Source organism: Aphis gossypii, unplaced genomic scaffold (genome assembly GCF_020184175.1).
Source record: "Aphis gossypii isolate Hap1 unplaced genomic scaffold, ASM2018417v2 Contig00652, whole genome shotgun sequence".
NCBI classification, from domain to species: Eukaryota; Metazoa; Arthropoda; class Insecta; order Hemiptera; family Aphididae; genus Aphis; species Aphis gossypii.
Window position 1 is genome coordinate 30296 of NW_026083211.1, and position 23478 is coordinate 53773.

General features: G+C 29.4%; 4 protein-coding genes and 1 pseudogene across 4 annotated transcripts; all 5 read right to left on the reverse strand.

The window, feature by feature from the left end:
• Positions 1–10982: 10982 nt before the first annotated feature.
• Positions 10983–11930, reverse strand: LOC126554939 (uncharacterized). Its single transcript, XM_050209929.1, has 2 exons — positions 11916–11930; positions 10983–11852 (listed from the first exon to the last, which is right to left on the reverse strand). Exons 1-2 carry the CDS (start codon positions 11928–11930, stop codon positions 10983–10985), a joined length of 885 nt encoding a protein of 294 aa, XP_050065886.1.
• Positions 11931–11956: 26 nt separating this feature from the next.
• LOC126554940 (uncharacterized) lies at positions 11957–13292 on the reverse strand. Its single transcript, XM_050209930.1, has 2 exons — positions 13109–13292; positions 11957–12316 (listed from the first exon to the last, which is right to left on the reverse strand). The coding sequence occupies exons 1-2, from the start codon at positions 13166–13168 to the stop codon at positions 11957–11959; spliced, it is 420 nt and encodes a 139-aa protein (XP_050065887.1). The 5' UTR covers positions 13169–13292.
• Positions 13293–14214: 922 nt separating this feature from the next.
• Positions 14215–14852, reverse strand: LOC126554941 (SCAN domain-containing protein 3-like). Its single transcript, XM_050209931.1, has 2 exons — positions 14469–14852; positions 14215–14247 (listed from the first exon to the last, which is right to left on the reverse strand). The coding sequence occupies exons 1-2, from the start codon at positions 14850–14852 to the stop codon at positions 14215–14217; spliced, it is 417 nt and encodes a 138-aa protein (XP_050065888.1).
• A 582-nt stretch (positions 14853–15434) lies between these two features.
• Positions 15435–17049, reverse strand: LOC126554942 (uncharacterized). The gene is made up of 2 exons (XM_050209932.1): positions 16996–17049; positions 15435–16103 (listed from the first exon to the last, which is right to left on the reverse strand). The coding sequence occupies exons 1-2, from the start codon at positions 17047–17049 to the stop codon at positions 15435–15437; spliced, it is 723 nt and encodes a 240-aa protein (XP_050065889.1).
• A 927-nt stretch (positions 17050–17976) lies between these two features.
• Positions 17977–21659, reverse strand: LOC126554943 (uncharacterized; annotated as a pseudogene).
• Positions 21660–23478: the final 1819 nt, after the last annotated feature.

The following is a 23478-nucleotide window of genomic DNA, read 5'->3' on the forward strand; positions in this document are numbered from 1 at the left end:
ATTTTCAATTAGTGGTTATTAAACTATAGGCCGTGCAATATAATATTATATAAATATAATTATATTATATAAAATCCGAGAGGTATCGTTATTATATTTGTAAACAATTATATTATATTATTTATTAAGAAATCTATTTATATAGACAATAGACACCTTGAAACTTGTTCAGGTTATACCGGCATGTCACTTTTTATGAATTGGCTGGTTTCGCGTATTATCAGTTTATTACAACATGTAATATTGTATAAACAGGAATAATAACGCCAATAAAGGGTATATAAAACAAAACAAGTAGGTTATTCTTCTAAAACAATACACATAATCAGTTTACAGTATAATTTGTTGTAATTTGATATTTTTATCGAATTACAATATTGAATATAATAATCAAATTACATTTACTGCACATACTTATAATAATAATATTAATAATTACTAAAAATTAATTTAAATTTATAATTAAACAAATAACAATTGTAATTCGTAGATATAAACAAAATATTGATGGACTGCAGTAAATAATATTGTCATTTATTAAAATTATAATGTTTGTCATATCTTGTCAATACAAAAAAACAAAAATTCCATCAACATTACTTTAAAATATAATCTATGAAAATAACATCAAATTTTTTACCAACATTAATTTTTATAAGTTTACAAATTATGTACACAATTTAAAATTACAATATTAAAAATCTAAAAATATGTATTGTATTACTACAATGTTTATTATAAAATAATAAAATAACAATTGAGTAGGTATAACTTTGACAATTAATAAATATAAAATTTAACTTTTTTAAACATGACTTAAAATTTTTAATTTTTCAATCTTTGCTAATTTAGATGTTGTTGCATATAGTTGAGTTTTTAAATATTTTACAAATTAAAAGTAAATGTATGATATATAATTTATGATCAACACAATTATTATTAATACCTATTAATCCATGTATTTACAATATCATAATTTTGAATTTTTTGTGTTAAATATTGTATAATTTTTTTTCTATGCTGTAGATTATCAATTTTTTTTCAAAAATATTTAATATTCTATTAATTATATTATTGAAGTATTTTGTCGGAGTTTTAAGTCCAGTATCCAAAGAAGAATAGTTTTTGTTTAATATTAATAGTTGATTTTTTTCATCTAATAATTTTTCAGTTATTAATTCAGATTCACAATATTTACAATTAAATTTTTTAATACATTTAAATGCTAAATAGCCAGCAAAATATGTAATGGAACAATCTTCTAAACTCACTGTCGATTTTGAATATTTTTCACTTGAAGAATTTGAACTGGTTGTTGAATTTATAGAAATAGAAAGTGATTCTTCAGTATCTGAAGGATTTTCATTTATTTTTGACTGGTCTGTATTTAATAAAATCAACTCATGGTTGTTTGGTTCTTCTTCGCTATCTTCGCAGTTTGCTCCTTTAGTATCGCGCGAGTAGCCGTACCTAACGCACGCCTCTCCGTCGCTTCCTTAAATACCGCTGTGATCTCGATCATAGACGTTCAAATTTTTCCAAATTTATATATGCTTATATGTTATGTAGCTATACATATATATACATATATAGTAATTATATACATATACATAATACAAATGTATTAAATTAATATATTGCCTTAGTAATTCTGTTATATAAGTGAATCAAGTTCGTTCGTAAATTTCCAGTGTCTTAATTACCGTACAGCCGTCGCGTTATCGCGTACATCGTGTAGTGGTGCGTGACCTTTGTCTCCGTGATAAACATGCCACAATCGCTGAATGCAAAAACTTAAACTAATATTAAAAATAAAAATACTAATAATAATAATACAAATAATAAAACCACTATACAGGACGCTCGCCTAAACATATCGACAAATAATCCCAACGTGAGCCATTCACCCACACAAATTAATTTAAATAGTCCAAATAATGATGGCTGGACACATCAAGCCGAGAAAAGAAACCGCTCAAGTTCCTCAGAACCAAGCTCTCCAACCCAAAATACCAACAGACACAAAAAGCTATTTATTTCTAGAAATCGATTTGATGTTCTATCGCAAACTGATACAATCGAAGTTGACACAACAACACCAAATCCAGATCCTGATGTAAGCAACCCTAAAGCGCACCCTTCACAGGTAAAAAGTACAAATCTACCCCCTCCTATAATAGTAAAAGGAATTAAAGACTTTGTAAGCCTACGCTCGGAACTCATAGACCTTGTGGGTCCTGAAAACTTCACATTTAAGTCAAGCATTAGCAACCTCAAAATCCAAACAAAAAACCCAGAAACCTACCGAGCAATCATCCATTTCTTACAAGGTGCAGAAGCCGAATTCCACACCTATCAAATGCAAGAAGACAAAGCCTACCGGATAGTCATAAGAAACCTTCACCCAACAACGAACACAGCAGAAATTAGAACAGCTTTAGAAGAAATTGGTTTTCAAGTACGCCAAATCACAAATGTCCTACTTAAAACAACAAAATTAAATCTTCCAATATTCTTTGTTGATCTCGAACCTTCAGAGTTAAATAAAGACATCTTCCATATAAACCACATACTTCATACTAAGGTAAAAAAAGAAGAACCATATAAAAAACGTGACCTAGTACAATGTCAGAACTGCCAGGAATACGGTCATACAAAAACGTTCTGTGCACATACACCAAGATGCGTTCGGTGTGCTGAACATCACATCACCTCAGAATGTTTAAAACCTCGAAATATACCCGCCAAATGAGCACTATGTCAGGGCGAACACCCTGCAAACTATAAAGGATGCCGAATTCACAAGGAGCTTTAAAGACGTCGCAACCCAAACTCAAGAACCATCCAATCAACTTCAATCAACAACCAGTCCAATCCAAAAACCACAGTGAAGACTTCTTCGACTGAATCCAATCCCTCGTCCTCTCAAAAAATAACTTATGCAAATGTAACCTCGAATCAGGAACCTCCAAAATCTAACAACAGTAATCAATCAGACACAGGTACCTTATTATCTAAATTTATCAGTGACTTCCAAGCTATCATAAATCCACTGCTCTCTCTTCTTACAACAGTCCTTGCCAAACTTGCAGCCCAAAATGACAAATAATACCCAAACCTCCAAATCATTGCTCATACTCCTTTGGAATGCCAACGGTATTCATAATCATATAGCCGAACTCTCACTTGTACTTCATGAAAAACGTATAGATATCGCTCTATTATTTAAAACACACCTCACTAACAGAACAAAAATACACATACCCGACTACACAATACTGAGATCAAACCACCCAGAAGGTACCGCACACGGAGGAGCCGCGATAATCATTAGTTCTACAATTCTCTTTCATAATGTCTCTCAAATTAGCGAACCCCACATACAATCAATCACCATACAAATTACTCTAGACCATTCTCCTATCTCCATCTCGGCAGCATACTGTCCCCCTAACCAAATCATTTCCACATTACTATTTGAGCAATTTTTCAACTCTCTTGGAAATTACTTTATTGTTGGTGGCGACCTCAATGCCAAACACACCCAATGGGGATGTCACTCAAACTCACCAAGAGGTAACTCTCTTAGACAAGTTATTATTACCAAAAACTACTTAATCATTTCACCCCAAAACCCCACATATTGGCCTACATCACCCCGAAAGCGACCAGATATCCTTGATATATTCTTCTCTAAAATACCGAGCCGATTTAACACCATCATAGATAATCTAATGAATCCTCACTCAGACCACTCGCCAGTACTTCTCACTCTCGACACCTCTACTCAAAAAAGATCAATGAATCCATCATTAATCAATGGAATAATTAACTGGGAAAAATTCCAATCGATTCTTACAAATGACATTAACCTGAACGTTAGTTTAAAATCTCCAAACCAACTTGAGGAATCAGTACAATGTCTAACATCAACAATACAAAATGCAGCATGGTCCTCTTGTAAACCAAAAATAATTGATAATTACAATCAAAGTAATCTCTCTTTGCCTACCTATTTAAGATCTCTTATTGTCCAAAAACGCCGTGCCAGAGCAACCTGGCAGAGAACAAAATATCTCACCGATAAAACTAATTATAATCACCTATGCACATTACTCAAACGACAAATGGCGAAACAACGTTCAGAAGACTTCGCCAAACAAACTAGCCTCTTAACCGAAAAAGATGGCTCTCTGTGGAAAACCACTAGAAAAATCTTAAAAATCAAAACAATGTCATTTCCAATCAAAAAAATAGACGGCAGTCTCGCTATAAACGATAAAGAGAAAGCAGAAGTCAGTGGCGGCTCGTGGGTCTCGTAAGTGGTGAGGCAAAGATAGTCATTTAGTAAAATAAATGTAACATACATTACATACAGTATACATTTTTTCAAGGTATAAGAATCTGTAAAGGTATTTCGAATAATCGAATTATTATTAGTTATTACCGTTCTAACAGCTGTAAAAGTTTAGCTTAGAATGATTCACTATCAAAGTTAATTCATGCAGTGAAAGAGTATAAAGTAATAGAAAAAAAAAATTATTTCATTTCTTAATTTTTGTAGTATACTATTTACTATATAAATAGTATAAAACTTTATTTATTTAATTATAATTAAAATACTATAATAAAAAATATAAAAAAAAATCAAATCTTTATAGTTTATAATTTCATTTTTTAACATTGTGTTGAACTATTAACTATGAAAATAGTATAACATTTTATTTATCACAAATTATAATTTTTTACAAATAAACTAACAAAAATTAAATACCATAAGAGAGAGCCTAGTTTTTTTTATTAATAACACAAAAATATATAACTGTTTACTAATTTACTTTTTATAAATTAAATCTATTCTTCTATCTTTCAACACTGAAAATCTATCAATAATTTTTTCATAAAACTGTCCATCATTATCTGCCAAAGAGTTAATTAATTCCTTTTCTATACTTATTGTTGCCAAAGAAGACAATCTTTCTTCTGTCATAGAATTTCTTAGGTATGTTTTTATGCGTTTAAGGCAAGAACAATTTCTTTCTACTGATACACTTGTAGAAGGTATGGTCAAAATTAAGCAAAATAGTTTATATACTTCCATTAATAATCCAGAATCTTGAAATTGTTTAAGTAATTTTACACATTGTTGAATATTTTGGTTGTGAAATTGGGAATCAAAATAAACAACTGACAATTCATTTTTTAATAATGTTAAATCAAATACATCTTTATAAGTGGAAGATAAACACTCAAGTCCTTCATTAGGAAAAGCAGTTTGATAAAATTTAAATTTTGAAGAATCGACTAACATTACAGATTTGAGTTTGCCTAAATCTTGAAAACGTTCAGTGAGTTGAGTGATTATATTATCCAGTATTTCATATTGCAACACACTATATTTATTTAAAAGATCCTCTTCAACTACTCCCCGAGGCTGTTTTGGAGTACTAATTTTTTTAGATTCATTAAACAAAAATGTTGCACTTTCAAAAGTTCTTTGAAGTTTAATTCTATTTATAGATGTATTAACTTGATCTATACAATATACTACATCCAAGTGCTTGACTTGTAAAATTGTATTCAAAGTATCAGTGATATTAAATATTTCTTTAAACACAACCATAAAAAAAACAAAATCAAATTTTTTTAAACTATTTATAAAACCTTTTGCACCATTTATAGATTCTATACCTGACTCAGGATTATCCATAATATTTTGCATTACTTCAATTAACTTATTTAAATTCAAAGCAACAAAGTTTAATATTTTTGAACGAGTACACCAACGAGTTTCATTAACAACAAGAATACGTTTACCAATAATAGTATTCAAAACAAATGTACGTTTAGGAGACTTTTTAAAAAAAACAGATATTCCTAAAAGGGTGGAAAAAAATATTCTAGATTGTAGTATGCAATAACTACCTTGCTGTAGAACAAGATTCAGCCTATGAGCACAACAGTGAGTAAAAAGAGCATGAGGTGCTTCATTTCTAATTTGTTGTTGAAGTCCATTAACATGCCCAGCCATGACACTTGCTCCATCATAACACTGCGATATTAACTTTGTTTTAAAATTAAAAGGTTCTAGTACTGTTATTATTAAACTACAAAGAGCTTTAGCATTCTTACTACTGCTTACATCATGGAAGCCTAAAAATCTTTCTTTTAATTCACCAGTTTTTTTTAACATACCTAATAGTTATTGCACACTGTGGCTTTTCAATAATGTCAGTAGTATCATCTGATATAATAGAAAAAAAGAAAGCATCATTAATTTCTGATTTAATTACATCTAGTACATACTCATACACACAATAAATAATTTAATTTTGGATTGTTTTTGATTGTCCAGTGAATACATTACTAATTTTACTGTAATGTGATAGTAATTCATCATTCCTTTTAATAAGTAAATTAAACACTTCATGGAAGTTACCCTGATTTGAGGAAGTATATCTCTCATCATGGCCCCTAAATGCCAACTCTTGTTTCCCCAACAATAATGTTACCTCAATTAATTGCAACAATATTAATCTATTCTTTCTAACATTTCCATTATAAATAGTTTTGTTCAAACGAGCCTCTTCACTTAACGCATCAGCAATAGTACTTTTATTTTTTTCTAAACGAACTAATCCCATAAAATTATGTATATGATCTTTAGATGCTTCATGCATTTTAACACTTCTGGCCAGATTTTTTAAATCATAATAACCATCAGTTATCCAAACATTTTTACCTTTACCAAGTAAAATGCAAGGCCAACATAACAGTCGTTGTTTATAAAAACTACCACACAGCCACTTGTGGGTATCGTACCAACATGTATTAAAGGACCGAGAACTTACTTTAGTTTTAGTTTTCTGAGTGGGTATACAAATTGTATCTAATGTATCTGTAGGACGACCAGCAAATAAAATTTGTTTTTTTTTTGAATTTCACTTCTACGGAAAATGAGTTTCAATTAATGATATAACCACATCGTTGAAAGGGAACATATTTAATGTTTCGATATGGCCTTTAATAAGTTTACTTATTAAAAACTACTATATAAAAACGAATTTAGCGAAATACTTAAAACGATTTAAACTATAACGATATAATGGAGTAAATCGGAAATCCTAATATTATTAATTAATGTTGAGTGATAAGTGATAAACGTTTATACGTTTTACTTTATCTATGAAAATAGTAGGGTATGTAATGACATATGGAACATAAGGACATATTATCGATTCCTATTTCTATTATAATATTATTATCTATGTGCAGTTTTGTCGTTTAGATTGTATAGAATGATTAATACCACTTACGTCATTGAGGCTAATTTATATCAGCCTCATTCTACCATATATTTCCAGCCCACCTCCCACCACATAAGATCAATATTTCAATACAGTAACTGAAGCATAAAAATGTTTGCCTCTCGGGACTCATCGTAAACGCTATTCGGCGAGTATACTACTCCGTGCCCGGCCTGTGGCTCCACTTTAGCTGTTGACCACGTGGAGTGGGACGTGTAGTGTCGTACACTCATATTGCCGCGGTACTTCGCAGCACTAATTGTATGTTATCACTTTATCAGTTATTTTCCCATTATCTTTTATCTTTTACGATTTAAGATAAAATTATAATTTAAATCTTGTATAAATTTAATTTTAATACTTTGAAAGATAATTTGATTGTTAGATACTTATAATAGGTTAATAATAAATTATTGAATGGTAAAGTCCAAGTGAGGCTGTGCCTCACTTGCCTCACCCGGCGAGCCACCACTGGCAGAAGTACACAGACATCACCAGCTCTCCCAAGTCTTTAACCCAAACGATTCCACCATTCCTTCCATAGAAAACAAGGTACGCAATTTTCTAGATAGCCCACTCCCAATGACACTTCCACCCAAACCATTCACTCCAAATGGGATAAAATCATGCATACAAAAATTTCCACTAGGTAAATCACCTGGTTATGATTTGATAACAGCCGAAATAGCTCGCAGACTTCCAAACAAAGTTATAGTACACATCACTCATATTTTTAACGCAATACTCCGACTCTCATATTTCCCGATTCAATGGAAACTTGCCACAATTATTCTCTTCCTTAAACCAAATAAACCAATAGATAACCCCTCCTCATAGAGGCTAATTAGTTTGTTACCTTTCTTTGCAAAACTTTTAGAAAAACTCATACTAAACAGAATCTACCCAATCATCAAAGAAAAGAAACTAATTCCTGACACGCAATTTAGATTTAGAGAACATCACTCAACCATCCATCAAATACACCGACTAGCCGATACTATTGCCTATTCCCTAGAAAAGAAACTGTACACTTCTGCAGTATTTCTAGATGTTGCACAGGCCTTCGACAAGGTCTGGCATTCCGGTCTTCTTTATAAACTAAAATCGTTTCTACCCCCATTATACTACCTTTTTTTTAAATCATACCTCAACGAACGTCACTTCTTTGTCAGGTCAGGAACTGAATACTCCAGTATATCCCCAATAAAAGCTGGTGTTCCTCAAGGCGCTGTAGTTTCTCCAACTCTTTTTAATTTATACTCTGCAGACCAACCCACCAATCCGAATACTCAAATAGCTGAATATGCCGACGACAAAGCAATATATGCCACCCACACCGATTCTGACATGGTTTCAACTACTCTCCAAAGACACCTAAATGACCTATCACACTGGTACTCCCTCTGGCGCATCAAAATTAATGAAAACAAATCTGTACACACCACCTTTGCTCTTCGCCACAGACAACCTCCTCCGATACATATAAACGGCAAACCAATACCAAACTCCGACACAGCCAAATATCTAGGTTTAACCTTCGACAAACGTCTAACATGGGCTAAACACATACACACAACAAAATTAAAATTAAATCAACGACTCTACTCTCTCAGACCTATTCTCGGTAAATACTCAAAATTATCCCTAAAAACCAAAATTCATATAATATATAATCTTCTTCTTAAGCCTATCTGGCTCTACGGTTTACAACTCTGGAGCACGGCAAAAATATCAAATACAAAAAAAATACAAGTGTTTCAATCAAAAATCCTCAAACTCATAACCAATGCTCCTCCTTATATTTCAAACCACACACTTCATACAGATCTTCACATTCCTAAAGTCACTGATACAGCCAAGCTATACTACGCAAAATTTAGGAATCGCCTTCAAAATCACCCTAATCCTCATATAAAAAAGCTATTATCCATTTCCATCCCAGGAAATCCCACCAGAAGACTTAAACGACAATGGCTCCGTGACCTTATAAACCAAACATAATATGAATACACCTAAATAATGTAAATTCAAGTCGAAGTATCTTCACTGGACGGTTTCTTCTCTCAAGACATTCAAGCTATTGCAATTAATTTTAAAAACATACATTATGCTTATTGTACTTTTTTTGTAGTATAGATTGTATAAGTTCTAGATAAAAAAATAAAAAAAAAAAAAAAAAAGTTTGCTCCTTTAGAAGTACACAATGAAAAAATGCAAGTGCTTCTAATAGATGTTTTTATTGTTCTTGCAGTCGGATTTTTATTGTAACCACCTTTTTGTCGAATTACACTAAATAAATTTTCCAATGCGTCTTGATTTAGCCTATTAGTTAAAACAAAAGTTACTCCATTATCCGATTTTTCTTCTTCAAACAAATATAAAATTCCATTAATTGTCTGTGTAAGACCTTTAAAACATGGAGGTGTCGTTTGCTTTCCGTTTTTTATTTTTTGTATATTTTGAAAATATGTTGATGCTTTAATTAAAAATGGTTTTACAATACTTGAGTCAGATAATGCATAGTTGTGTGGATTTTTACTAAATAATGTTCTACTATTTAAACAATCAAATAATTTATTAACAAATTCTATAAAATCTGCTGTGTTGTTTGCTGTTTTACTTAGTAATTGGTTTGTTCTAATACACGTTCGTATAGTGGATGCCATTTTGTGACTTTGTAATTGAACAGCTAATTTTACTCGCATTTTTTGGAATGAACTTGGATTGATATGAGCATCCGTTATTTTTAAAAGAGCTCTACTTTTTGTATTTTTTTTTATCTATTTGATATGTTTCCGTTATATCACTGAATGAAATGATCAGGCGCGGCTCCAGAGACTTGGTAGGGGGGAGCCATTTTTTTTTAGCTACCATTTAATTACTGAGGGAGCTTATTTGCTTAGTGGTTCTCAAACTGTGGTACGCGTAATAAATGTATTTAACTAAAAAGTAAAGTATTTAATTGTAAAATTTGGATCGTTCTATTTTTAGTCATTAGTGGTACGAGACTGATTAATTATATATCTAAGTGTTACTCAAAAAAAAAGTTTGAGAACTGCTGGCTCAGATAATACGCTAACGTGGAATGCAAGTTAGTTAATAAATAACCTAGGTATTAAAATTAAACAATATATATTATGCTTGGTTTTATTATTATATCTTAATTTTTAGATTACAAACTCCAACCTTCTTTTTTTTGTTTTGCAAATATTTCTATTATATCATCAATTTTTTCATAAACATTAATATTTTGATGTACATTTAATAAACATAAACTTGTTAAACGATCCTCGTCCATCCTTGATCGAAGCCAAGTTTTGACTCTGCGTAAAGTCGAAAAACTTCTCTCGGCTGAAGCAACACTGACTGGGAGTGTAAACTCCGGGCCACGAGAGAACGCATACGGCTCGCGCATTCAAATGATTGCGTTCGAACGTCTCGAGGCCAAATCTCCCCACCATGCGACAACTGGTCTCTGCATACGGCGGCTCAAGTAATACAATAGCAACACGCAACGTGTCGTAATAATTGTGCGTAATAATTTACGCATAAATTATTATTATTTTTTAGTTTTTTACCTGTAGTAAATCAAGACCTATTTTATGGAATATTCTATTTAATTACAAATTAATCATTCATTGTCAGTGCATAATATAAAAATACAAAAATTACAAATTAATCATTCATTGAATCGGAGTCGGAAAATGAATCACTCTTGTCACCCGTAATTGTAAGGACGTGTGATGTAACTTCAGCATCTAACAATTCGTTGGATATATAATCTACCTGCCAGAATTTTTCTTCTACCTTAATGATATGGTCAACATAGTTCTTCCACATATCTGGCGTAACCCGTTCGACTCCTTCTAATAATTTCTTAACGTCATTCATTTTAAAAGTGCTGTTGTTCATTTTGACGTAATTTTTCACTGATGCCCATGCCAGTTCTATTGGATTTAATTCACAGTGATACGGGGGTAGCCGTAACACTGTTTTATCTGCAGATTTCGCCAATTCGTCGATTACATATTCGTTAAACTGTGGTTTTAAAATTTGCACCCGTTCCAACAGTTGTTCCTTGACCATTGTTTGATCTGTTACCTTGCCTTTATCTGCCAACCAATCAATGATGTCTTGTTTTTTCCAAGATCTTACCAGAAACGTGTGCTTCTTCACGGAATGATACGACGCGTTGTCCATCACTATAACTGCATTCTCACGAAGTAGCGGTAAAATGTTAGCGAACCAGTCATAAAAGACATCACCGTTCATCTCATCGTGGTAATCGCCTGTATTTTTTTTGGATTCAAAACATAATAGTCCACCAACAACAAAGCCGTTAGATGAACCTATGTGTACCACGATGAGACGTTTTCCTTTACCGGACGGTTCCTTTTGTCCCGTCGTTAGTCCTCTAAGAAATGCGTCCCGTGGTGAATTGACAGTTTTATCGACCCATGTTTTCGAAGTGGTTTCACCAGCATTCACCCATGTATCATCCAGATAATAGATGGGTCTACCTAACTGACGGTATTCTTTTATAGCCTACAAGTACCTTCGACGCCAACATACAATATTCTATAATTCTCTCGATAAGAGCGCTATTACGAGATTTTCGAACATACTTAAAATTGAGATGTTTTAAAAGTCTACGTAATGATGTTTCTGAAAAATTTGGTATCTTTGTTGACTGCAGTTAAAATTTTCTTTAGAGTTGGAATTTCTCGCCTGTGCCAAAACTCGTGGACTTTTTTCCGAATCAAATCAAAATCTTCAACTTTTTCCGTAACAGTGGGTTGGACTTTGGTTTTGTTAGGTGATGATACACTGCCTTTATTTCGGTATTCCGATAAAGTAATACTCACTGTTCTTTGCCCTATGCCACTCTCTTCTGAAATAATCTTGATTATCTCCTTCGCTTTTAATTTTGGGCCGTCTGCATTTTTTTGCTGCGCCATTTTAGCCTTGTAGAGGTTTACAATCATCAATTTCTGACGAGAACCAATAAACTAAAAATAATAATTTATTGAACATTAAAAAAAACGCATTGAAAATAAATGCAAAGTAAATATTTTCATACAATATATTCGAATAACTAATTCTAATGATTAAGATTTTTATTATAATTATTACCAGGACAAGGATATGTATGCAATAAAAAATGTTAAAATATGCATTTTATTTACCAAAATATGCAAAAATATGCATTTTAATTTTTATAAGATAAATACAAAATTATAGTTACAAAAAAAATATTTATCTATTGAAATACATCAGTGGTTGGCTGTTTGTCTTAATATAATATAATTGAGAAAGGAATAAAATAAAATAATTTAGAAATAAAATTTATAATTCACATTCACTACATGTGTTACATGCTACATCACATATTTTTTAAATTTTCGAAAATGAATGATATGTGTTTGACAAAAAACCAAATTTTATACTTTAATCAGCAGAGCTAGAATTAAATACGAAATATTAATTACAAAATATACTATGAAACATGCATTTTTCGCATTCTTATAATCGAAATATGCAATAATATTCATTTTATTCAATATATGCATTAATATGCATTTTATCCAAAATATGCAAAAACATGCAAAATAAAAACACTACGACTTATCTCATCATGAGGTGATTCGTGGACATTACTGACAAAATCAACAATTAAAAGTCACAAAAAAACATGCTGTTGCATTCAAATCCTAGCCCTGATTATTACGTTTTCAAGATATATATTATGTATGTATAATATATATATACATACTATTAAATAAATGTTTTAAAAATCTTACTTTTCCACGAGGATTTCTTTTCATCGGTGAGGTATCGTTGGATCCACTGTCTTCATCCATTGTGACAAGTGAAAAAAACAAAATACGGGCGCAAAATAGGACACGTTGTCAAACAAAAATCGGTAAACGACTAACGACTTGATGAAAAAATGTTTTTGTTATTGTAATCGCAGTGTATACACCTGCCGACAAAATCGATGTGCTCCGACGGGTGGCGATCGTGCTGGTAAAGTGGCGGGAATGCGCGAAAATAAACGCGTTTTGGTCGGCCGCCGTATGCGTTCTCTCGTGGCGTGGACTATAGCTAATATTTGTAAATAAAATCTTATAGTAGGAAATATTTTATCATCAATATGATTATCACATTCTGTTAAGGCGTCTAATGATGTAATCGGTCGTTGGTCTGGTGTACACTCCTTCCATTTATGGATCCACAACATAATTTCACCTAGACACAACAATAAAAATAAAAATATCAAATATTGAGTAGGTATTTCGATTATTTGTTATTTAGTATAGTAGGTACCTTCTAATAAATCGGGAGTTATAGCTTGGACATTTAATGTAGAAAATTTAGTTGCTACATTTACAATTCTTTTTATAATATTTTTTTTCTCCCAGCAATTCTTGTCAGTCAACATTAAAATTGTTTTAGGAATCAATAAACGTAAGTCAAAAGCTTCTAGAGTGCTGGTTGATAATCTTGAAGTCATATCAGTTTTAACATTGTCTAATAGTGGTAAATAAATACTTCGCAAATAATATTGTTCAGTATCTTTTGCTTGATAATTGCTTCGATTTATTTGTTTTCCAGCTATTCTAAGCAATCTCAATTCAAATCCAATAACTGTAGCTAAATCACTTGCATTTGAAAAAATTGTGTTAAATTCAGAAACACAATGTTTACGTTTTTCCTCTAAAATGTCTTTTAATCCATCTAATAATGAAGAAGCATTTGCTAAATCTAATGACGTTGATTGAAAAAATCTTGATATTGGCATTGTAGGTTTAAGTACATCAACCATAGCGAACAGTGATATAATAAACTCACTATTATTTATTGCTGACAACAATATTGATGCATTGCTTGATGAAGTTCTTTCCGATCACATTGACACTACAGTTAGTGCTTCAATTACCTAAACAAATGTATATTTAAAATAATTAATAACCAAAATACCTATTAATGTATGAATATATTATTACCTTGGGGAGAGCTGATTTAAATTGCAAGATACCATCATGCATTTCAATCCATCTAGTCTGGCACAAACCAGTTAGGGTTTTACCAAGGATATTTTTCAATAGAAGCATTGAAAAATGAAATTATTTCTTTTAATATTCCAATTGCATTTCTCACTGAAACTATTTTAGATGACTGGGCTAATGAATTATTTAATGCATGGTTGTAACAAGGGCAACGAATAGCATTTGTGCACTGTTTTAAAATTTCAGTTACTGCTCCACAATCTTGTGATATCATCACACTACAGCCATCAGTACAAATTCCAACACATAACTTTAAGTCAAGTCCAAAATCATTCGTTAAAATGTCAATAACAATATTACCAAGAGCATGTCCGGTCAGCTTTGACTCTCCAGAATTTGATTTACCTTCTTGTCTTCTGGATTGGTAAGCATATACAAATGTCACAAAATCTTCATGAATTTCATTATTCATTACATACCTCAGTACTAAAGTAAGTTGTTCGTTGCCAGAAATATCAGTAGTTTCATCAAACATTATTAAATATACACGAGCTTTTTTAACATTGCTCACAATATGTGTTTTAATAACTTTACCAATACAGTTTAAGATATCATTTTGAGTATTTTTCCCAATGTAGTGTTGCGTGCCAGTATCAGATTTGAATCCAAATGGTTAATTTGAATGAAAGTTAAACTTAATAACGAAATATGTCTTTATTGCATATAAATGAAATACATGTAACAAATAAAATAAGTGGCTGAGTGACGTGAAAGTGCTCAGTTGTTGATAGCTTTGGTACATCTGCCGATGCTGGTCTTCGGGCTCCCTTATATATTGTGGTGCGTCTCTTGTTTACGTTGTGTGGTCACACGGGTGTCCTTGTAGTTGTTGTTGCAAATTCGGAAACGAGTAAATGCATCATTAGTGCACTGTAATTATTGGTGCGCTTACTATCCCGACACGTGTCGTGGTCATAGTAGCAACCGCATTGCCCTTGACACGAGGTATGGTCAAACTAACTTAGCTTTGTAATCTCGTAGATATCTTACAGATATCTCATAGCCCATAACAGTAGGTTGAACGAGATGAAGTAGTTTCAATATGCTTTTTTAATTTTTAATCGCCTGAACGTATTCGTAATCGAAGTAATTCTCTGAAATTTCCTTCATTTGATGTAATAGATGCATTATTATCATCTCTGTCGATATCTATTATTGAACCATCATCTCTATGACCTCTCAGAGCTATAGTCTGCCTACCACAAAATATTAATGACTCTATAATTGGGCGTAACCTTTCACGATTGTCTTTGATTTGTTGAACTCTTTGTGAACAAACTTGATAAATAATGTCTTTTCCTGGACATAAGTAAGTTCGTAGAAAGATTTTTCCAGAATCAACAGCATTATGATGATATTTATTTCTGGCATGCATATTAAGTGTACCATTTTGACAATCTAATTTTGCAAATGTTATCAATGGTTTTTTCACAAGTGTATTTAATTGATTATTAGATGAAGTAGAAGGTGCAAACATGAAACAATATTTGCAAAATAAACCTTGACATAGATCTGACAAAACTAACCAGTTATATGGTTTTAAATGTTTAAATGATGGATATCGCTTCCTGAGTTTATTATTACGATTATGTTCAGAATGTGGAAAAACATAATCTGCGGATGGATACCAGTGATTTTCCAAAATTGCCGTTTTTGTGAGATCATCAATGTTTGTTTTTCCAATGTAAAATCCAATATCTGGTTTCAGTAGAATGAAATCATCCAACTACAAAATATAACAAATATTGTAAACTTTTTATTTGATTGAAGAATGATAAAAATCATTCAGTTTTATTTTATTTCATAAAAAATTTATTAATTAAACATAATCATTTTTATAGATTTTGAAAGAATGAATCTTAATTATTATTATTTAATATATTTTTTTTCTTATACCTACTTTTTATTAAAATAAAGAAAATTATTAAAGGACCTAGTTTTTGACACTAAGTTGTTTTTATAAGTGATACCTAAATTAAAACATTTAAGTATCATATTTAAAATTAATATCATATCCTATATCCTATTGTTGAAAATTATTTGTATACAAAATTTAAAATAAGAAAAAATTATCAACTTAAAATAATTAATAAAAATGTATGATATAGGTATTTTAAAATATTGATTATTGGTACATCATAAAATAAGACATACATTAATTATTATTACAATAAAAATTATTTGATCTAATTGTTTTAATAACCTACCTATTAACTACTATTACCTATTAATAACGTGGTGAAACTTTCAATAAATACCTCAAAAAAAAAAAAAAAAAAAATAAGCTAAATTAATAAGAATTACTGGGTAATCTGGTAATAAGTATTAATTTACATTATTGGTTGGATATTATGGGGATTTTTACGAGTTTTAAACTACAAATAGTATTTATCTTTTTTGTTACTTACTTGGGTGTTAATGCTAAGGTTTTCATTATTTTTTGATTTTTTTAATTGAACTTGATCATCATTTTGTTCCGAATCACCTTCATCCAATTTGTGTTTAACAATGGATTATTGTCATTAATATGCTAAAACATGCCAATAATAAATATACTTTGTACTCTATAGTTACTTTAAAGTCTGAACAGGTTACAGGTATATATAATAGATTCTTACTTGACTACGATTAGAGACAAATAAAAATTTACTTAAATTTTCTTTTGTATTCATTATACCGTTAAGGTAGCCCGTAGGTAACAACTTGGTACTAACAACTAACAAGTAATGTCTAATATGAATAAATTTGTTAATATAAAACAATTAAAATCGTCCGATAGACACACGATACACTGCAATGTTACTACTATAGTTACTATTTCACGATCCTATGTCTCAATATAAATGTACTGATTACAAATGACATAAGACAATTCGGTTAATTTTGTTTCAAATACGATTAGTTACAATCGATAATATTTTCGTAATTATGTTCGACGCGATTAAAACATACATTATATACTGATGGCCAATAAAATATTAATTTTAGAATACTTGGGTTTTTCATCGCAGTGTTGTTATAATATATTATAATATACGTGAACCGTCCGTCGACAAAATAATATTTATAGTAACGTATTACAATGTTATGAGTTATGACTAATAATTATTGACCAATAGGCAAATGACAGTAATGGTCTTTTAGATTCTGAACGGAGTGATGAATGTATTGATTTTACAATGATGTATGTTTTTTTTTTTTTTTTGTGTCTGTGTAGTTTAATGTTCACAAAGAAAAATACTCAAATATCAAATATGTATTTTTGAAAGCCTGGGGGGCATGGCCCTAGTGCCCCCCCCCCCTTGGAGCCGCGCCTGGAAATTATATCATCTCTCTTTTTATAACAAAAAACAATTAAGTTGTTTCAAATACTCTTGAATAGGTGTGGAACGTCAAAAATTGAAAATTTGAAAAAATTTTATGTTCGTCAACGAAAAAAAATGGTTTATTTTCATTAATTCCTAATGATTTCAATGCACTTTGGTTATTTTTGCCTTGATCACAGACCAACATTTTTGGACATAAACCTATTTTTAATAATTCACTTATAACATCAACTATTAAATTCTTTAGCAATTTATGATTTACCCCTGAGTACGCTAAAAATATGCTACTGAAAATTTCCATGAGGTATTTATTCCTCGAGCCATGAATACCATTGCCGAATTAGCAGTTTTTTTTGATCGACCGTAATATCCAAAATCTTCGAATCCTCCGATAAAATCGTAGTCTTTTGAATACTCCAAAAATTCTTTTATATATATTTCATCAAAACTTATACTGCATATTTTATCAATAGTTGATTTATTTTCAAATTTTTTTTGTATGTGACTAAAAAATGACGTACTAAACCCAGGTAAAAATTTTGACTCGCCTATTCAACGACGAATTGTAGATGGACCGGGTAAATTAATATTTTGAAGTCTTAAAAATTTGATGGCTGCAGGTGATTTATAATATAAAGTTAGAGCTAAATTTTTTTCTTCTGATGTCCAAGGAGTTCGCTTTTTTTAAGTTGCATTGTAACTATTGATCGAGAATTTTTGGAAGTGAATTTGTGTGAATACATAAAACTTCGTAATGTGTTGCGTATTTTAAAACAAGTTACACACCCTTTTAATTTACTTATTTGAACCGTTTTGAGGGTAATTTATTCTTCTGTTCATTGATTGTTTTATTTAATTTAATTTTCCTTGGGGTATCATCATTTGTGAAAATATTTTTTTTTTGAACATGAGCTAGGCATATCTATTATGTCATTAATTCTAGTTCGTTTTGGAGTGTCATATATAGAAGACGGACTAGGAAAAATAAGTTCAGTAACATCACTCCTAGTTCTGTTGTATATTTTAGTTGGAGTTAGTGTTTTTAATTGTAAATCTATTTCATCTTACCGGAAGGAAGTAATGCGAAAGCAGTCCCCTCCCGGTCGTCGGTTCTAAACTGCAAAAAAAAAAAATCTATTTCATCTATATCTATATCTATATCTATATCTATATTACATATAAAAAAAAATAAATAAATAAATAAAAAAAAGTTTTGTTAGTATTTATATTTTATTTGCATTTTATCACACAGTGCATTTTATTTATCAATATTTTTTAAATTATTACATATTCTTAAATCTGATTTTTTCAACATACAATTAAGTTACAATTTTCATTATTAAATTTGAATCCAATGATATGTATCATTGTATACGAAAAACGATTTTGAACGAAGATGAATTGTCAGGCCTGGGATATAATATGTAAAATAATAATTATATTATATTTTAAATAGGGCAGTGAAAATGTGGTTTCTGTTTTAATGACCTGAATACACCAAAATTTGATAAATCTTGTATTAAATTTTCAAGTATTTTGACTCAGCCAAAAAATTTTTATCGATATTTATAAAAAAAAAACTAAACAAAATCGAATATTTCAAATGCCTATAAATAGCATTTAGATAAGAAAAATATTTTGAAAATTAAATCATGTAAAGAAAATGCCAATCTAAATAACTGGTGAAATTTTCAAGTATTTACGACTAATTAGGTACTATTATTATTATATTATATTATTATTTACTTTTTGAATAATAACAAATATATGAAATCGTTTGAGGATAAATCGTTATCGTTACGCAATTTCATAAAAAATTAAAATTCAAACACTCATAACATTTTTCATTTTTTCCTATAATGTTTCGAGTTTTCTCTATAGCTATTTGAAGAAAAACTCATGAAAAACTTAGTGTTGAATTTTTTAACCTTAGATATACTGGGTGATTTTTTTATCAAACAACACTCATTATTTCCAAAAGTATTCATTTTTTTGAAAATATTTTTTTACATAGTTTCTAGTTGTTAAAAAACAACGTTTTTATAAAAAAATTATATTTTAAAATATTTTTTATCCTTATAATTTTTTAAGTTTTTTACTTTTGTTAAATGTTTGTCCACTACTCCGCTTGTCTAAACTTTGAATAAGTATAACTCATAAACCATTCACCCTAAATTCGATTTTTATACATAAAAATACTCAAAAAATTATTCTGCTTTGGAATATGAAATTAAAAATCTATGTTGTCATTCAAAACAGTAAAAAACTTAAATAATTATAAGGAAAAAAAATATTTAAAAATATAATTTTTTTATAAAAATGTTTTTTTTTAACAATTTGAAACTATGTAAAAGAATATTTTCAAAAACATGAATACTTTTAGAAATAATGAGTGTTGTTTGATAAAAGAATCACCCTGTATATACAAACATTTTTATGATTTTTCAATTACAAAATTACATGCAAATTTTCGCAATTTAACATATTTCGTAAAAATTTGAGATATAAACGCTTATAAAAAAATTGTGACTATTGATTTTTCTTAACTACAATAAGAACATCTCTTAAGGAGCCTTGAAATTAAGTTTTTTAGGTAGCAGAAATTCTTTTATTGACACTTCAAAAAAAATTTTCAAAAAAAAATTCGAAAAATTCAGTTTTCTATAAATAGCTCAAAAAAGTCAAAATATTTTGAAAATTTAACCGAGTACAGATAACGATGGTATAAACATTTGGTAAAAAATTTAAATATTTATAGTGATTCGTTTTTGAGTTACAACCATATAAAAAGATCGATTTGATCAAAAACTGGTTTAGCGTAAAAATTTCCGTTTTTCCATCACTTTTTTTTATTTTTTATTTTTTTAAAAACTACTAGAAAATTTTTAACTTGGAGATCTATAATGCACCAAGAATATTCACTTCGCCATCGGAAGGAAACCACCCCTGTAGTTTGAAATTGAAGCATTGTTTCGACAAATTATGTTGTTCACATAAAAAAAAATCACACACATCATTGTAAAATCAATACATTCATCACTTCGTTCAAAATCTAAAAGGATTTATCAGGTATGAAAAAAATTGTTATTATTACTGGACATTTTAATTGTATTATAAATTATTAAAAATGTATAAATCAAACTTCTAAAAATATGGTTTTTGAATGTCCTAAAAATCTATCATTCATAAATACTAAATACCTACATTATTAATTAAATAATGAAAGACTAAATTTATTTCATTAATTTTATTTGAAAGAAGAAGACTTCCTACAGGTCACATCGAACTAGGATTTTTATTTTATTAAAAATAATAGTAAAATATAATCCATAAAAAATTGCTTATAATTGTATTATTTTTGAAAACATATTATAAAGTTTGAGATTAAAATATTAAAAAATGGAGATCGATGCTGCCTGTAGAATATTACCCTCTATTAAATAAAAAAAAATATATATCAAATTTGGTTGATTCTACAGAATAGGATCCCTATTCCCGTAGAGCGTATTTTTGTGTACAAAATCGCATTGGCACCGGGTGCCTTAAAAACAAATTTATTTAGAATAATAAAAATCTCTTACCAGATGATGTAGATGGCTGCGTTTGTTCAGAATTATGTTTATAAGGGATTGCTGTTGGTTTCAAATTTTTATTTGAATTATTCATAAATGAATCTGGAGAAAAATGCTCTTGACATATATATCTATTATATAGTTGTGTCTTGTCTAAAGACAATAAATTTACATTTCCTATAAAATATTATTAGATATAATTAAAATATTAATACTTTAACAATAAATATGTATAGATATTTATTATTTGCAATTTATTTCTTATCTAAATTAATTATCCATGTTTGATGTCTTTCATCTTTTGGAATCCGAAACATTGATAAATTAGGAAATTTTTGTTGTTGTTTTAAAACAGTTAAAATATTGACATTTATTGCCAGGCATTTTGTATATAAAAATAATATACTTTAAAAGTGTCAAAGTAAAATAATTTAATCGTAGGTACCTACACTATTCAATATATACTAATCATTTACTCTAAACCACTTATTAATAATTACATTGTATTAGGTACACTGTATGTTAGAAAATTGTGTAAATATTTATAAGATTATTACACATTAAAACGCCAATGCAATAATTTTATACACTCGTAGTTCTGTACACGTATACGCAATGACAGTTGAACAGGGATTAAAATTTGGCCAGGATAACCGATAAAATGTATTAAACCAGTATACCTACCTAATTTTTATTTTGTATAGCTATATTACATCATCTCATTTAGGTTTGTTTGTGTGTTCAAAGTCCAATGTCCTTAGCCTACAAGTGTCCTTAACCATAGCTATGTTCCAAAAACGAGGGTACATTGTTATAAACATAACAGAATAATATATCACAAATACGCAGCATATACACACGATGATAATATACCCATGCTGCAGGTGTGCTAGACGTTAGTTGTTTAGAATAAGTTAAGATATACTCAGATAGAATTATAAAATACTCAATTTAAACTATTTTTTTTTTTATGGCTGGTATAGGTAGAAATTTATTGGTATATGAATGTATACATCATGGCATCATGCACATACTGATTTCGAATCCCGGACGAAAGTCCGGGGACAAAAAGTCCGGAATGAAAAAAGTTGGACTAAAAGTCCAGGTTCATTTTTTGATTGCCGGACAAAAAGTCCGAAAATATAAAATTGTCTATAATGTCTATTGTCTATGTATTATATAAATGTAATATTATATTCTATAGTTAGTTCATATATAATTAATATTTATTTTAAAAAGTAATTGTTGTACCTACTTTTATTATATTATTGTATTTGTTTTTATATTTTATTACTTTTTATTATTTCTTATACCTAAAATATAACGGAAATCAGAAAAAAATGTAAAATTACAATATTTATGTACGATGTTTGTTAATAACGAGTTAACAATACCAGAATTCTTAAATAGGATTGGACATTGCTTAAGAAAACGAAATGTAGAATAAATTATTATTGTTATTATAAATGTAGACTAGATTTTTTAAAACGTATAACCTTTTTTAAAAATATTATTTAAATATAAATTAAATATAATATTTAAATATTTTTTTCTGGGTTTCTAGATTTTTTCTGTGTCGGTAATCGTAGAAATAATAAGAAGTAATAAAATATAAAAAACAATTTTAATATTTTTATTATTTTGTATTTTTGGACAATCAAAAAAATCAAAAAATGAATCCGGACTTTTTGTCCAACTTTTTTCATACTGGACTTTTTGTCCCCGGACTTTTTGACCGTTTACCACTGATTTTATAGGTACTTTATTTAAAAATATATAATGCTATTACAAATGGTAATATGGTATACAAATAATTTAATTTTTAAAATGGTTATAACTTATAGGTAAGAGAGCTCATAAGAAATTTTCAAAGGGGTGACAAATTTTTAATATCATAACTTATTTCTTTAGTTTCTGAAATTTACTAAAGCAGTTAAAACTAATATGTAATTTAAAGAAATAGATTTTCATTGTTTTTATATTTTTCAGTGAGACGTATTGTCATTATTGTCCACATTGCCAATTATTTTGCTCTAATCGAGGATAACATTATCAATATTATGCAATGTGTATTTTTGACAATAAAATGTTATTATTTGATCCATCTACTTATTTATAAGCAACTAATTACATATAATTTTAAATTAAAAATATGTTTTGCATAAATTATATTTTGGCATCGAAGAAAATAGAAATAAACAAT